The 17,386-nt window shown below is 43.2% G+C and overlaps 1 protein-coding gene across 2 annotated transcripts in view; it reads left to right on the top strand.

Annotated features, from left to right (window-relative positions):
- Positions 1–17,386, top strand: part of PLXNC1 (plexin C1) — a 145,011-nt gene that overhangs the window by 78,967 nt on the left and 48,658 nt on the right. For both annotated transcript variants that reach the window (XM_082418863.1, XM_082418864.1), the window contains exons 10-16: positions 1,903–2,042; positions 5,177–5,356; positions 7,778–7,865; positions 10,886–11,089; positions 11,207–11,392; positions 13,741–13,843; positions 17,011–17,112. In XM_082418863.1, the coding sequence (XP_082274989.1) occupies positions 1,903–2,042; positions 5,177–5,356; positions 7,778–7,865; positions 10,886–11,089; positions 11,207–11,392; positions 13,741–13,843; positions 17,011–17,112 (1,003 nt within the window). The remainder of the gene's footprint in view (positions 1–1,902; positions 2,043–5,176; positions 5,357–7,777; positions 7,866–10,885; positions 11,090–11,206; positions 11,393–13,740; positions 13,844–17,010; positions 17,113–17,386) is intronic.

Here is a 17,386-nt window from a genome sequence, read left to right as displayed (position 1 = left end):
CTGAAATTTGAATTTCATGTGTTTACACATGTCATGGAATATTATTCTTCTTCTGACATTTTTTTCGTAGGCTGTACAAGAACGAGCAATGGACTGAATTTGATTTGCTCCAGGCAAATCCAGGAGTTTGCCCACCCCTGATCTAGTGCACACAGAGGTTATGTGTCCTCCACAACGCCCAGCGCTGTCCTAGGGATCCTGTAGGTGTTTAACAAATACCTGTTCACTTAGCTGTCATCATGTCGGAGCAAAGAGTAAGCCTTTTGCTCTCCAACACACACTTGGCATTTGCAAGGCATTTATCTTGAAGTCTTGGCTAATCCCCCCCATTCCAAGTACCACTCTTGCAGATAATTTCCCCCATAAAATGCAGTCAACTCTAACAGTATAATTAAAGTGACCCTTTCGGGCCCTTCGTGATTCTATAAATACGGGGCTCAAGTCCTTTACTAAAGTGATTAAAATAAATTCTGCCACCGAAATCACTTCTGTGTCGTATTACATCATTACTGTGATGACATAAACGATGAATTTACCTCAGTCTGCAAAACCGATCCATAGTGATAATGGGTGATGGTGGCTGCTTTACCGTATAGCACCTGGGTTTGTCAAGGAAGAGAATGATAAAACATCCTTTCAGCAGGATGGGCGGCCCCAGCAGTGCAGCAAGTCCGTCGTGATGAGCATTATACGTACAAAGGAGCAAAGGACCCTGGGCTGCTTGAAGAAGCAGGTGGTAGGCAGGTGCTGGATGTGACTAAAGCTCCCCCAGTGCCTTAAGTGGCTTCCTCCTAGACTTTATCCTCTAAGTGGATACACTCTGTGTTTATGACTTAAGCCAAATTTCACATGATTAAGCATCTCTGGACCTGGGGGTCGTTTTCAAATACCAAGAGTGTGAGTATGAAAATTCACTCCTGCTAAAGATCTGCTGAGTTTTATATTGGCTAGAATCTTAGGATCTTGTCCTGTTTGGTCCATATTGTAGAAGAACATAGACTTGCTGGAAATGGTCTACAAAACAACTACTAAATGATCAGAAAGATAGACAGTGGCATCTGTAGAGAAAAGTGAAAGAAATCAGGATTGTTCTGTCTTTGAAAGGGAAAATGATTCTTGCCATCAAATAGAGGGCTTTTTTAAAAAGGGGAATTTGATTAAACGTTGCAAATAGAGAAGTAAGGTGCATAAATCTACATGAGATGGGGCCCCAGTTATGAGGGATTCCAAGGGAGACTTTCTTGATAAAGAAAGGCCTGATAAAGCTTGTAATGGATACCAAGGAGAAGATGGTTATCTGCAAACCATAGAATGGAAATGGTTGGCCCCAGTAGTTTAGGTATGCAACTACTTGATATTAGGTGACTTCGGTTGATTTCTTGAGATTTTTTTTTTTTTGCTGCAGTATACTCCTTGATTCAAATAGCCTACTGAAACAAACAAAAACTAGGAACTGCTTTCTTGGGAATTAAATTTATCCGGAATGACATTTATTCCAACTTAATGATGAGTCTGGTGCTGACTTATAGTCAGTGGACTCCTTGTCTTTTCCTTCATTTTGCTATGTTGTGAGCCTGCAGAGGCTGGAAGGCAGCGAGCATTTTTGAGACTCTAGTGATAGCTCACTCTTCAGACAGAATGTCAGACTCTTCAACTGTATTTTCAACTGTCTTGTGAGACAAAGACTAATTGGTTTGACCTCATGCTGTCGCATGTTGAGAGACATGAGTCTTCAGCCCTCTCCCTTGAATTCATTGATTTCATTTAAACACTGTCTGCTTGTGTTTGCAAAATGTTGTAATTTCCCAGTGATTTCTTCGAACTGCAGCACATAAACAGATTTTTTCGAACAGTGCGATTTCTTAGCTTTGATCTTGTGTTTGAATCTTTTCCTTCCAATAGGTCTTCTACATTAAGTCCATTGAGCCACAGAAAATATCAACCTTAGGGAAAAGTAATGTGATCGTCACGGGAGCAAACTTTACCCAGGCATCGAATATCACAATGATCCTGAAAGGAACGAGTACTTGTGATAAGGATGTGTGAGTTGAAATATGAGTAATTTATTCTTCGTAAAGTAGTGAAAGCTAAAACTTACATCAAAGGAATAGCACTATGATTATAATCTTTATATAGTTAATTTATTTCCATGTGCCAGTTTGAGCCAATTAGTCTGCATATTTTATATAACATAATTTCAATAAGTGAAATAATTTAAGCACCACATTTAAAGTTAATTGTGGGAGAATCTGTCCCACGTTACCCCAAAAATCTCAGTATACAATAATTCCAAGATGTTGCCTCTTGGGGTCTTGTTTTGTTTTCATGAACAAAATCAAGTGATTTGAGTAGCAAACATCATTTTGAAGATGAACCACTTAGAAAAATAGTTGAGCACTTTGGAATTTTATGGGAGAACAGGACCACACTTTCGATGTATTACAGTTGAAAAAAGAAATTTTCTGATCCATTGTATTCTTTCTTAGCCTTCTCTTTATTGGATTGGTTTCAGGCTTGAATAATAACTCAGTGGAACATACATTAATTTAAAAAAGAAGAAGGGCAACAAAACACCCCAACACAAATATCTGGTCAATGTACCATTTGAACATCATTATTTCTATGATCTCTTTCCCCTAACACATCCTTTCAATGAAACTTTGAGAGAAGAAAATCTCAGTATTTCACTAACACTCTTGTGCAAATGCTACCCCACAAAAAGAGAGAAAATAATAATAACATAATAGATACTTTGAGTTTTCTGCTTGTTAGTCTTTATAAGTGTGGGCTAATTTGAAGGAAAAGATGTTGCAATCTACGTGAAGTATAATACTGACTTTGTTCTCATCGTGGGAACGCGTTGAAGACAATCCACTGAAGCGTGGTGTTTTGGTTCTTAACTACTGAAACAGATGTGTACAGTGTTTGAATCTGCCACACTTACTTACTGAGTTTTCTGTTTTAATTCATTTGCTGCATTTAACTGCCATCCCCTTCCCCTCCTAGCAGTAAATTTGGGATGTCTGTCATTTTGATGGAAAAAGCTGCTCACAGGGGCTCTGCTGTGTTCTGCTATTTACCGGAATTATCAAGCACACATTAGTGGCTGTATCTATGCGACATAGGTATTTTTGTACCATTTATCCTGGCTAAATACCCCACTGCAAAAATCTTTCATTTTGTGTAGCAAAATCTGTGAAGTTAGACACCTGTGTGTTCACTGAAAGGCAATCAAATTCACTGGAAAATAAGTCGTTTTTCCTAGCATTACCCTGTTTCTGACTCTATGCTCTCATTCCAATTCCGAATGTGTCTTGAGATACTGCAGTTATTAAATTAAATGACTGAGAGAGACCTTTCTGCATGTAGCATTTCAGTAACCACATCTGTGTGGTGAACCCAAGTTCACGAGCAGTAAACATAATACCCAGTTAATCCTATATCTGAGTTCATGCCATAATCCTAAACTCTTTTAATATGGTATTTTTTAAATGCCTAATTATTCTGAAGAGAAAAATATAAGGATAGTAGTGGAATGACCCGTATTTCTGCCTCCTTCCAAAATTGATAAATAAGTTTGTATTTTAATGATCAGCCATTTTACAATGAATTTCCTAGAGCTTTGCTCTGAATATAAAATCTTAGAATGTAAATTTGAGGTGCTGTAAGTACAAACCGACTCAAATTTTTTTGAATTTGCTTTATTGTTAGAATCTGTTATTACTACTTAAAGGCTATGTGCATTAAAGTCGATAATCATGCACGTAGCCTTTAAGTAATAATAATAGATTCTCATGTGGAATAATTATACTGAGCATTATTCAGACAGAACCCCATCTTCATGACTTGCGCTTTAGAGGCTCATTGTAGGCGAGATGTACAGAGGAAGCTGCAGGTTACAGAGCGAATGTTGTAGAAGGCTTTGTTTTGACTCCTGAAAGGTGTTGAGGGCACGCTCTGCAGATTTCAGGAGCACCTAGGACAGTCCCAGCTAAATTCCAGTCTGGAGCTCCTCGGGAGGCAGCTTGGTTCTGATGCTGATTGATTCTGAGACCCCTGGGCTCTTGGCATGGACTTTAGGACTTTAGTTTTGCGCTCTCTGCTCTTTGAACAGCAGAATCCCCATCTCTGCCTGGGGTTGGGTTCTACCACGCCCCTGCCCCAGTGCTTGACTGGGACTTCTCTTTTTTCAAGCTTTTCATCATGGAAATTTCCAATCATACACAAGAGAAAAGAGTGTAACGAACCTCTCTGTACCCCTCCTCCAGCTTCAAAACTTAACGTTTTGCCAATTTTGTTTCATCTATCTCCTCCGCATTTTTGGAAGTGAAGGAAGGATGGCGGCTGGAGTTTTTAAAAGCATGTCCCAGGACTTCCCTGGTGGCACAGTGGTTAAGAATCCACCTGCCAGTGCAGGGGACACGGGTTCGAGCCCTGGTCTGGGAAGATCCCACATGCCGCAGAGCAACTAAGCCCGTGCGCCACAACTACTGAGCCTGCACTCTACAGCCCACGAACCACAACTACTGAGCCCGCGTGCCACAACTATTAAAGCCTGCGCGCCTAGAGCCCATGCTCCACAACAAGAGAAGCCACCTCAATGAGAAGCCCGTGCACCACAATGAAGAGTAGCCCCTGCTTGCCGCAGCTAGAGAAAGCCCATGTGCAGCAACGAAGACCCAACGCAGCCAAAAATAAATAAATAAATTTTTAAAAATTTAAAAAATAAAAAAAAATAAAGTAAAAGCATATCGCAGGATATTTCACCATATCTTTTCACTCCTAAGTACAGTACTTCAGTATATATGTCTAACATATAGCCATAGCCTTAGCATACTCAACAAAATTAATGACAATTCCTTAGTATACTTTAATATCTAGTCCACGTTCCACTTCCTATTAGGGCTTCTTAAAGGCAATGGTTACATTTCCTTCTTTCCCCACTTCTAAGGGAAATGCAAATAAAAACATAAAAATGCACAAAAGAAAGAGGAACCCAGCCCCCAGATAATACCCATACTGAGTAAGTGGACCCTGATTAATCGGCAGTTGCCTGCGGCTGTTCCGATAGTTTGGGAGCTGTTGTAGTTCAAGTGAAATTCATATCCTGTCCCCTTGGGTAATCAATTGTGCTAAGGTCTGTGTCACTGAAGAGTTCTTTTCTACCCCTTTCTAGGATACAGGTTAGCCATGTGCTAAATGACACCCATATGAAATTCTCTCTTCCATCAAGCCGAAAAGAAATGAAGGATGTGTGTATCCAGTTCGACGGCGGGAACTGTTCTTCGGTGGGACACTTGTCTTATATCGCTCTGCCCCTCTGTTCCCTCATATATCCTGCTACCACCTGGATCAGGTACTTTCTAGAGCATATTTTTCTCTTGTTGTGGTTAACAAGGTCATATGCATAAAGATCATGGATTTCACGCAAATAAATATAGAAATAATTGTCATATCTAAATTCTCCTCACAGAATTTCCTCTGTAGGATTTATTCATAGAAAACAAAGGTATACCTGATAAGCAGCTTGCTTTCCGTTGTCACAGTAGACACTATGAGTACATCTTGTTTTACTCTTAGCTGTGGCTGCCAGGAAACTCACAGCTAAAATGTTTGCTCAGACTCTGGTTTCTGTTCAGATCGTATTAAACCTTATGCATTTAAAATTTTTTGTTCAGTTGTACTAACTAAACCTAGGTTTCTGTTACAAATACATAACCCTCTTCATTACATTTCACTCCTGCCCATGACACAAAGCTTCTTCTTTCTTACATCTTCCAATTTATAACCTTTAGAGTAAGCTGTTTTGAATAATTTGAGGAAATATTGGGAGCTATCTAAATGAAAAGCAGTATCTACATTTCAAAGATATTCCCTAAGTGAGAGATGGAAATTCCAAAGAAACTCTTTTCAGATGACTCTTACATTAAGAAAAAAAAAAAAAAAACCTCTCCCCTAGTTGAATTTAAATTCACATTCAGATTTTAGAATATAACCCTAAAGATAGTTTCTCCACCTAACACAGCATGAAGCTAACTTTCAAAGTACTGTAGGTGAAACTACAGATGCAGCTTTGTTTAAAAAAAAAAAAAAGAAAAAGAAGAAAATCACTTCTAATATTCTTATTTAAGATGAAGTGAGAGGTGGATGTATTAGGCTGCTCGGGCTGCCATAACAAAGAGCCACAGACTGGACGGCTAAATAACAGAAATGTATTTCATCAAATTTCTGGAAGCTAGAAGTCCAAGATCAAGGCGCTTTCAGGGTTGATTTATTCTGAGGCCTCTCTCCTAGGCTTGTAGAGGGCCATCCTCTGTCTGTGCCTGCACAATGGTCTTCCCTCGGTGCTTGCCTGTGTCCTAATTTTTTTTTATAAGGACACCTGTCATATTGGATTAGGGCACACCCTAATGACCCTATTTAACCTTAATTACCTCTTTCAGGGTCCTATCTCCAAATACAGTCACATGCTGAGGTACTGGGGGTTGGGACTTCAATTCTGCCTGTAATAGTGGCATGAGGAAAGCTGACATGTCCAAACCAAGGCTCTAGCATGGCACTCTCTGCCGTGGGTCTCAATCCTTCCTATAAATAAAAGCAAACATTGATGCGGCACTCCCCACATGCCTGGTGTGTTGGATCTGTTGACTCAGAAATCCTCACAAGCCTAAGGGGTCTGCTATGAGCAGCCCTTTTTGCCAATGAGGACACTGAGGTGGGGAGCATTCGGACAGCTTGAGGCTCCGGGCGGTCTGGCCCAGGGTGCTGTGCTCTGAGCCACCAGTGTTCTCCTTTGTTGTAAGATAAGAGGCTTCTTAATGTCCAGTCACCTGTGACATTCTGAGCCCGTGTCTCTTGGTTACTCCTGGGCAAAACATGGCTCTGCAGGCTGACCGTTGGTGGAGCACACTTGGCCTGGTTTTCTAGTAATGGTGACAGGCTGGCGTGAGGCCAGCTCAGCTCTTCCCCCTTGTGGCTGGAAGGTTCAGGGCTTAATGTCTTCCCTCTGCCCTACACAAATTGGCCTGCTCGTGCCCACCTCCTGGTCTTGTCATCGTGGGCTCGGCTGCCCGATGGAGCTGACCTATCCAGGCTCCTGTCCCCTGGAATGAGTGTCTAGTGACCTATGTGAATGGGAAAGGGTGGCCAGAGCTGTGGACAGCTGTTTATTTCACATCTAATGACCACTTTGCTTAAATGCAATTATGTGCTAAGAATATGTGAAATTATTTGGCTTAGTTTCAGAGAGATAGGACATAGCTGTTATTTATGTGGTTTACCAAATAGGAATTCAGACTTGTAATGTCATTTATAATTTTACCTTGTCCAAAGTATTCCCTGTCTCCCTACATAAAATATAATTGGTAGGTTGGGAGGTTGATTTTGAAAACTGTTAGATTGAAGAGTCTTCATATAGATTAAACAGTAATCAAACAAAATTCTATTTAGTGAAATCTTTTCAAGGTACAGCTGATGATCTAATTATATGTGGAAACATGACACAGCAAAACTCAAAATTCTTTACAAGAATTTGGGCATTTTCTTAGAATTAAAACAGGATCCAACCTGAATTTTTATATTTATGTATCTTAAAAACTATCAGTATCATGAAAAGACTTGTTAAGCTGTCGTGCATTTGAAATTAAAATTTATTAATTTGCTCTCAAACATAACTGAGTTTAATATTGAGTATGAATAAATTGATGGTTTTATTCATAAATGCAAAATGCCTGTGTGTTTATCTATGAAACTCCTCTCATTGCTTTTTTCCTTGCAGTGGTGGTCAAAATATAACCATCATGGGTCGAAATTTTGATGTAATTGACAACTTAATCATTTCACACGAGCTAAAAGGAAACATAAATGTAAGTCTTCAGCTGCTTTGTAATAATAGTTATTTTCAAGGATGATTTTGTTTTCATCACACTCAAATGTGTTGGGGGATATTTTTTGTTTCTGTGCCTTTGTGCTATCATAAGCTTTTACCTGTTGCATGATCTATAATAAATACCGTCTGTACTGTAATGGAAATAAGACCTCAGACTTGGAGTTGAGAGTTTCGAGGTGTGGCACAGAGGGAAGAGAGGTGATACGACAAGACCTGCCATCTCCCCCCTGTAATAAATCACCTTGGTGAGACAGTGTTTGTGAATACTTGTGAGAATGCCTTGTGAGTGGCTGAGGTGTGATGTAAGGAAGAGCATTCCTGTGAAGGGTAGGTGGTAGTGGTCCCACCACACAGAGCACGCTGTGGTTCAGAGGTAAAGTGACCTGTGAACGTCCCAGAGATCCTGTCATGTGCTTCTCCTTCTCTTGCCCTTGTCTCTTTAACCTGGTTTGGTGCCTTCCTTCTGACCTCACCTCCTCTTGCCTTTCCTGTCCCCGCACAGGGGTCTGGCCCTCAGCCCCACTCAGTTCTTAGCCCAACACGAGTCACACACGGACCTCGTCATGGGAAATGATGAACTTCAGAGACAAGTCGGGGCCTCTGAGTGCACTTCTAGGCTCTTCTCGAAGGCTCTCCCCATTCTCTCTTCCCCTTTCTGTCCCTCCTTCATGAGAGAGGTGAAGACAACAGCCTCTCTGAGGCCCAGCCAGACCACTGCCTGCCAAAACTGGCAGGCATGTTAGTGGCCACAGACCCGGCCTCCGCTTGGAACCAGTGTGGCTTCAGGTCTAGAGCCAGGAGGCCTTCCTAAGTCCTCCTAGAGCCTTGTCATACACACGTCCGAGTCCTGACACCCTTCAGAGCCAGTTCCAAGCCTCATGTTGTACCTGATTCCAGGCCCCGTCTCCATGATGTCAACACATCCTGTTGAGTGGTTTGTATAGATTGACCCTCTTCCAGGAGGCATTGCCTGCACTTGTGAGTGAACTTGCTCTCCCTCCCCAGTGCTGTCCCTATATCAAGTAGAATTCACTGAGCACCTACTGTGGGCCAAACGTTTTCCTGGCTGCAGGGACAAAAGGTAAATAAGAGTCACACTGCCTTCACCGAGGGAGACGGGTAATCTACACTGGGATGGAAAGCTGAGCCCACAGGCCGTGTTGAAGTTCTAGGTCCTCTGATTCCCTTCCAGCTCAGATACCCCACTGTGTGTTTCCACATGAAAGAGAAATTAAACTAGAGCAGATTTCAGCATGTCTGTGGAGTGGAGCGGGATGGGTAGGACTTGAGCAGGTAGAAGCAGTGGGGCAGAGGAGACAGGTTACTCACAGGCCCCTGATGGGAATATCGGTGAGTCCTGCTCCGCTGGAGCCGAGACGATTGGTCGGGAATGAGCCAGAGGGATGGCTGCAAAGCCACGCTGGGCCATAAGAGAGTATCAGACTGAAAAGTTTGCCCTTAACTCTGTAGGCAATGGGAGGGATTGAAGATCTTTGAGCAGGGAGTGACGTGAGGATAGGTACCCTTTATGATGATGATTTTGGCGATGGTGCATAGAATCATATGGAGAGGCAGTAACTGAAAAAAAGCCTGGGAGACCCATAAGGATGCTCTTGCAGGTATCTAGGGATGGTGGGGAGATGGTGGAGCTGGAGATGACGGATCATCTTTGTAGCATTGTCATTAGAAGGAGAATGTGAACGACATCCTGGGAGTGAGGGCACAAAGGAAGAAGAAAAGAGCGCCTGAGATGGAATCTTGCAGAACAGCTTAATTTTAAGGAGTGAAAGAAAACAAGATGGCCAGTGAAGGTGGCCAGGAAGTTGCTCAGAAACTAGAGAAAAAGAGCATTTCAGACGACACTGGTATGGAAATTTAGAGAGTTGAGAATAATGAGGTTAGGGTGACCCTATCACCAGGAATCTTTCTAGAAGGCGTCTTCAGCAAAAAGCCAGCCTGCTGGGGTTACGGCTGTTGAGAAGGCTGAGGCAGTGGGTTTTGTGGTTTTCTTCATGTCGCCAGAGATGTGAATGAGAGATTCAGGGCAGTCGTTTGGAAGGAAAGGCGTTAAAGGCGAAGGGAGGTTTTGCTTGTCCACATCTCAGTGCTTTGCATCAGATTTTCCCACTTGTTGCTTCTTCCTACCCTCTTTTTAAAATTCCAACATTAGTTAGACAGCAAATAACAAAGAGGAAAAATCCCCACCTGGCAAATATCCTTTTAGGAGTCTTAGCTGCTCTTCTTTAGAACGTTCATCAACCTCCCCTCTCCCAGCAGCTTTCTCTGCCCAACTCCCTGCACACCTGAAAATGACAGTATTTATGCTCGCTTGTTTGTTTTAAATAAGCCTGTAAAGTGGGCCACCCTTTCTGCGTGGTTTCCCATCTTCATGCTCTTTCTTTCATAGGAGCTGTATTGTCCCTTTTACTTTTGTTTTCCTCTACTTTTTGTTAGGCCTGCAAAGCCTTTTCCTCTTGCGGTTAGTGATTTCTGCTAAAGCACAGAGGTTCGCCAACACAGAGTGATTGAGCCAGCAGACGCAAGCCTGCAGCCAGCCTTGCCGAAGAAGCGGCTCCTCCCTTCCTGTAGTTTCCCAGGACTCAGCCTTGATGTCTTGAAGGACACACAGGCCCATTGGTGCAGTCTTCCCCTTTCTCTAGCTGACTTCTTTTCCGAGTACCCTTTTTTCCTATTGTATTACCACCTTCTTTCATTATTACTAATAATATTAATAGTCATATTAGCATTTGTTGAGTGCTTTTTTGCATGGATTTGTAAGCATTTTTGCATGGATATTCTCATTTAATTTAGTGAGACCTCATCTCATTTAATTTAGAGTTAATTCAACCCCATGAGGTGGGTACACTGTTATCCCCATTTTACAGAGGAGAAAACAGAGGCACAGAGAGGTTCAGTTGCCCAGGTCACTTAGCTCTTCAATCCCAGAGCTGAAATTCATTAATGAAGCTGTCAAAATGCTCTTTCCTTCTCCCTCAGGTCTCTGAATATTGTATGGCGACTTACTGCAGATTTTTAGCCCCCAGTTTAAAGAGTTCAAAAGGGCGTACGAATGTCACTGTGAAGCTCAGGGTCCAGGAGACCTACTTGGATTGTGGAAGCTTGCAGTACCTGGACGACCCCAGATTTACAGGGTATCGGGCTGAGCCTGAGGTGGACACAGAATTGGAAGTCAAAATTCAAGTATGTCTCTCTCATTTCGGGTGGGAGGATGTGCTCCCCTCGACAGGAAAGGTGTATTATGTTTGTGAGTTTCCACACACGCCTTGACTTCTTCATCTTCGCCTTGTTTTTTCACAGAAAGAAAATGATAACTTCAACATTTCCAAGAAAGACATTGAAATTACTCTCTTCCATGGAGAAAATGAGCAATTAAATTGCAGTTTTGAAAATATTACTAGAAATCAAGATCTCACCACCATCTTTTGCAAAATTAAAGGCATCACTGCTGCAAACAGCATCGCCACCTCTTCCAAGAAAGTTCGCGTAGGTTGCCTGACAGTCCTACCCGTTAGTTTTACCTTATTTGGTGTGGGGCGGGGGGAGGGGGGATTCCTTGGCTAAACGAGAAGCCGGAATAGAATCTTTTATGGATCTTTAGATCTTCGCTTTCAGTGAAGATAAACAAAGCTGGTATTGTAGACCCAAACGTTATTCCTCCAGAACAGCTTGCAGAACCCACCCCTGTGCCATTGGAATGTCAAAGCACTGAGCGCACCATTGTTTATGATACTAATGAGTCTTGATGACTTTTGTTCTAGCCATACATTTAGACTGCAGCATCTGCAGCAGAATCTCTAGACCCATTGACGAGTGAGCTGTCATTCTTTGCCCAAATGCAGAGGTGCCATGTCTTGGCAGAAACCCAGAATGGGGGCTTCCCTGGCACACTGAAAGTGGCAGTGGAGTCTAATGGGGACCAGATAATCTATGCGTCATGGGCTGCTTCCTCCACCGTGAAGTCAGACTCAACTGCATTTAATCTTTTTCCAGACACGTTTGAGGGTCCATCCCATCACTGGTATATTTATGTCCCACAATAAAGACATGAGACTGTGGTGAAGGGAAACATATTAGAAACCTCCGTTTATAGTGTTCATGAGACTCTGCACAGTCTATATCCCCCCCAAAACGCTTTATGATCTAGAGTCATAAGTAATTGGGTAAAGGATAAGAAAAAAGAACATCAACTGGAAGGCAAAACAAAAAATGTGTTTGTGTCTCAGCTGCACCAGTTAATAGCTGTGTGGCCTTAGATAAGTTGGCTTTAGCTGAACCTCCCTTGGGCCGTCCGTTGTACGGTAAAGAGGGTCATAATAATTATAAAATGAATAACAGCAACTAAACTCACAAGGGATCCCACGTGTCTGGTTAGTTGAGAAGAGCAAATGGCAGCATTCTTCATTATCCAGGACTAGTTCCTGAGTGCCTGCACTGGGACATAGGGACATAGCAGAGAAGAAAACAGACCCGCCTACCCCTCCCCAAATATCTGCCTTTACGGATCTTACCTAAAAAGGCAGGTAGTATAGAAAATAAATTGAAGATGTGTTAGATGGTGGTAACTGTTATGAAGAAAAATGAAGCAGGAGGTGAGGGGCAGTGCTGCAAGGTTTACGATGGCGGCCAGAAAAGGGCTCCCTGTAAAGACGACATTTGAATCAGGACCTCAGGGAGACGAGGGCATGAGCCATGGGCCATCTGGGGTAAAGTGTTCTAGGCAAAGGGAACCACAGGTTGCAAAGTTCCTGAGTCAGGAGCCTCCCTTGTGCTGTTAAAGGGCAACAAGGAGACCAGTGTGGCCGGAGTGGAAGGAGCAAGGGGGGGAGTATTGCAAGGAGGTGAGAGCATTAACAGGGGGAGGGAGCATGGAGAGCCAATTGGGGGTCGTTGTGAGGACTTGGCGCTGAGCTCCAGGAGTCCGCTGGAGAACTCTGGGCAGGAGTGCCAGAAGCTCGCTTACAAACAAATGCCAGCACGTTTCATCTTCACGACAACCCTCCGAAGAGGCGCTAACAGCATCCCATTTTAGAGATGGGGAAAGTGAGGACTGCACGGATAGGTGACTAACGCAAGCTCCTACAGCTGGGAAGGACAGGAGGGGGAGCTCCCTCGCAGTCCAGTGGTTAGGACTCGTGCTCTCGCTGCCGAGGGCCCAGGTTCATTCTCTGGACTGGGACTTAGAACCTGGGCTGTCTGGGCATGGAGTCTGCACTCAGATAATTCCACAGGGGCAGCCGTGGCTCCCAGGATGGTAATGTTCCTCAATACTTATATGTATGTCAGTGCAAAAATAAGGCTTGATATAGAGTTTTTCCCTTTACAAGTTTTACAAACTTTTATAATCAAAACCTAAAATTGGAAAAGGCCCTCAGGGATCATCCTGGCAGCATTGCCAAACTGGTTTTTGCCACAGAATGCTTCCTTCAAAATAGGCCCATCAAGGAAACACAAGATGTAGAAGAGATTAAAAAGTTGGATTACTTCCTTAGTCCAGGGGTAAGAGGGTTTCTTACCCACAGGTTACTACCTCTTTATCGCCCCCATTCCTGCAGTTTAAAACCCCCAGGGCAAAGAGGACCAAAGTGTAAAATCTGTAGGTCTAGCCCTGCAACTGACTGGAGCTGAATCCGGGAACCAAGGCACAGGGAATGTTCTTGATTGGCTCAAATTCACATAGCTAATCTGCCCAGAGATGGGACTTGAACTCGGATATCCTGCCTAGCTTGCCACCTCTTTTTGTATCTTGGAGAAAACCATTTGGGGGGAAGAATTGTGTACCTAGATGTGGTCCCCACCTCGACCAGGTCTAATGACACTCTTTGTCCCCTTAGGTCAAACTGGGAAACCTGGAACTCTACGTCGAGCGGGAATCAGTTATTTCCACTTGGTATTTTCTGATTGGGCTTCCCGTCTTGCTAGTGATTGTCATTTTTGGTAAGTGCCCTGTTTAATTTTGTCAGAGAAATTATTCCCTGGGGCCTTGGCAGGCAGGAAGGCTTTCCGCTTTCAGGGGCTGTTTGCTTCAGTTAAGTATCAGTGCATGAAAACCCAGATCAAAACTTTGGGAAAGGACTAATAGGTACACGTTGAGGGCTTTCTAAACATTTTTTAGGATGCTTCATTAATAAAAGGCTGGATTACAAAGATGGTTGGTATCTTGGTGTTTGAGAAATATGATCCACTTTGCTTCCCTGAACCTGTGAATTGTGATGACAAATGTACCATTTACATTATTTCCTCAGAATTCCTTTGGGATTTTGGGCTCCAAGGACTTGGTCATCTCATCCTGCCTTCTCATCCCAGCAAACCCTGCCCCTCACCCCTACCCCAGCCCTGTCTTTCCTGGCAGAACTGTGTTTTGGAAGCGTGATCTGTACCATCTATTAAAATGTTCCGAGGCTCATCCAAACACAGTGATCCCATGGTGGTTGCTCACTGGATGAAATCTGGCCAGCCGATGTGTTTTGTTTGGCCCACATAGCATTTTTAAAAATTTGAAGTAATTGACAACATTTTAAAATTAGGTGATTCTTTAAAATCTCTTGAAAATTTGAAAGATCTGGATCATTGGATCCTAATGTTTTCCATAACATCAGTTTGCTGGAGCTGAGGAGCAGCTGCCCCTAGAGAGAGGGCAGGTGTTCAACTGAGCTTTTGCCATAGTCTCCACCACTCCCTACTGTCTCCACCCAGACCACTTACCTCATCTGAGGACCTGGTCTCTGTAGCCATTCAGTTTTTGTTTTTGTTTTTTTAAACTTTTTTTTTTTTAATTTATTTATTTATTTATTTTTGGCTGTGTTGGGTCTTCGTTTCTGTGCGAGGGCTTTCTCTAGTTGCGGCAAGCGAGGGCCACCCTTCATCACGATGCGCGGGCCTCTCACTATCGCGGCCTCTCTTGTTACGGAGCACAGGCTCCAGACGCGCAGGCTCAGTAGTTGTGGCTCACGGGCCTAGTTGCTCCGCGGCATGTGGGATCTTCCCAGACCAGGGCTCGAACCCGTGTCCCCTGCATTGGCAGGCAGATTCTCAACCACTGCGCCACCAGGAAAGCCCCAGCCATTCAGTTTTTGACCTCTGTTTCTGAGCTGCTTTTCATTTTAAGTCTGTTTCCTCTTGTCATCCTTAAAAAAGAGAACTCTTCTCCACAGCTGTGGAGCCCATCATGTTCCTTGACTTAATGCAGGCATCGCCTCTCTAATGGTTTTCGGTTAATAGTTGCTAACGTCTCCTTCCATATACTCACTCTCTCACTCACTCATTCATCCATCCCTGCATGCATTTACCTGATGTTTATTGAGCACCTGTTATATTGCTGATAACTGCGAGGCTTTGGACTTAGGGAAGATGAGTTCAGTCCTGGTCCTTTCTCTTGGCTAGTTCCCAGTCCAGTGAAGGAAGGATTTATGTGTATTGTTAACTAGCCTAATGGAATGAATTCATTTTGCAGAGACCCTGTTTTGTACCGTTGATGATCATTTCAGGTATTTTTTAAGCTCTCTCCAAGTTATCCACCACTACTAATGCATCTAGAATCCAGAATTGGGCCTGAGATTTTAATAAAGTCCTGGCCGGTGCTGGCTTCAAATAAGAAGATTACTTGTAAATTCTAAACGCTGAGCTCGATTTTGAGAATCCGCTGCTGTCAGGAAGCTCTAGGTAGAATAGTCTCATCATGGAGTCACATCTACTTTGTGACTTCCTAGAAACCTCTGATCTCTTCCTGGGCTCTCTGCGACTCTTCATTCCTCTCCTTTCACTTTGTTAGTAGAGATTGTTTATGCTCTTTCAGGTGAAGTGGGCTCCATCTGACACATCACTTTTGGTTTCATTGGTATCTGCAAAGCCGTTTAAAATTCTCCTCCCCTTCTTACCATGATTCCATGGAGGCATGTGTCCTTAGCAGCTTGAGTAAGTGTACTCTTCAGACCATCAATCACATCATTAGTGAAAACACTATACACACCTGGCCTAGGGCTGCCACCTACCAAACACCCCCTGTAGCTTCCCCTGGAGATTTCAGCCACAAAAAACTCACTGCTTTGTGGACGTGGCCTGCTAGCTCCATTTTCAGGCAGTGAGCTGGTGCTGCCTAAAGGGTGGTCTGAGGGCCAGCAGTCCCAAGTGACGCTCCTGGAAAGAGGGCTCCATAGTCAAGCAAATTTGAGAATCACCGCCTGCTCCACCCTCTCTCGAAGATGCGTGATGCACGTTACGATTAAGACTGTTGACTTTATGAAGTGGTCCAGCACACAGCTGTATTGAATTTTGTTTCCTCCAGCATCATTCACATCTAGCAGGATCCTTTTATCATGAAATTTCTACAAAAAGAGGAAAAACTTTCGAGAATGATAATGAGAGTTGACAATTGCTACATATTCTTTTTTAAAAATAAGATCTAAATGTTTTCTGTGAGTTACTTCCTGGAATCCTGTCAATGTCACAAGGAGGTAGGCACTTTAATAGATAAGGCAGCCAGGCACAGAGATGCTAAGGAACTTACCTGAGGTCGCACAGCTAGTTAATGGCAGAGCGGGGACATGAACCCGAGTGCCGAACTTGTTCGGTTTACTGCGTCTACAGCACAGTTAGAAGCAAAATGAAGTGGAGAAAGAAGCAATATCCAGATACAAGGGTTCACTGGGGACCACTCATCCTGTCACCCCATTTGATCTATGCAAGTTTGGCTCATGTAACTCACTGTGGATCTGTGGGTTTTTTCTGCATTTAAGGCTCAACTTTATTTCTCTAGGGATGTTTAGAAACATTACAAAAGAACAGAACAATATTAAGTGGCCTGTGGCTGTAGGGAAACTTGGCTTGTTTCATTCCTTTTCAGCCAGCTGGGATCTTTGGTTACAAGTGAAGGTCATTTGATTTAGTTTTTTACTTTGAAGATGAGTAGGGTTTTTTTGGGGGGTTTTCTGTTGCATTTGGGGTCTGTAGAGTGACCCCTCACTGGGAATCTTTCTTCTTAGAAATTCCACCTCTTCCAGGCTAGTCTTTCTCGCTTTCCCTCCACCGCCTCCTCTGTAAAGGACTGTAAAGGTTGGTTCTGTTTTCCTTTTTGTCAGTCTCATGCTGGATCTCTGTCTCCACAGCGGCTGTGGGAGTGACCAGGCACAAATCGAAGGAACTAAGTCGCAAACAGAGCCAACAGCTGGAGCTCCTGGAGAGTGAGCTCCGGAAAGAGATACGTGATGGTAGGTTCCAAAATTTTATTTGTAGAAAAACAAGCCCCTTTTTTTAACCCTTAAATGGAACCAGCCACAGTAATGAGAGCTGTTTGTATAATAGAAGACAACTGAACAGCAGGGCCTAGGCCTGGCTTTGTGTTTTATTTCAGCTCTTCTTTGCAGCCAACCAAGTAATTATCTACTGTTTCTTCTTTAATGAAAACCAAGGTCATACTCCATGTTAGACAAAACAGCAGAAGATCTTATCCATTGTTTTCTCAGTTAAAATATTGCTCTTGGG

The sequence above is a fragment of the Balaenoptera physalus genome (assembly GCF_965194825.1).
Source record: "Balaenoptera physalus genome assembly, chromosome: 13".
Lineage (NCBI taxonomy): Eukaryota > Metazoa > Chordata > Mammalia > Artiodactyla > Balaenopteridae > Balaenoptera > Balaenoptera physalus.
Note: the sequence above shows the minus strand (reverse complement) of the source record. Positions and strands in the feature narration are given on the sequence as shown.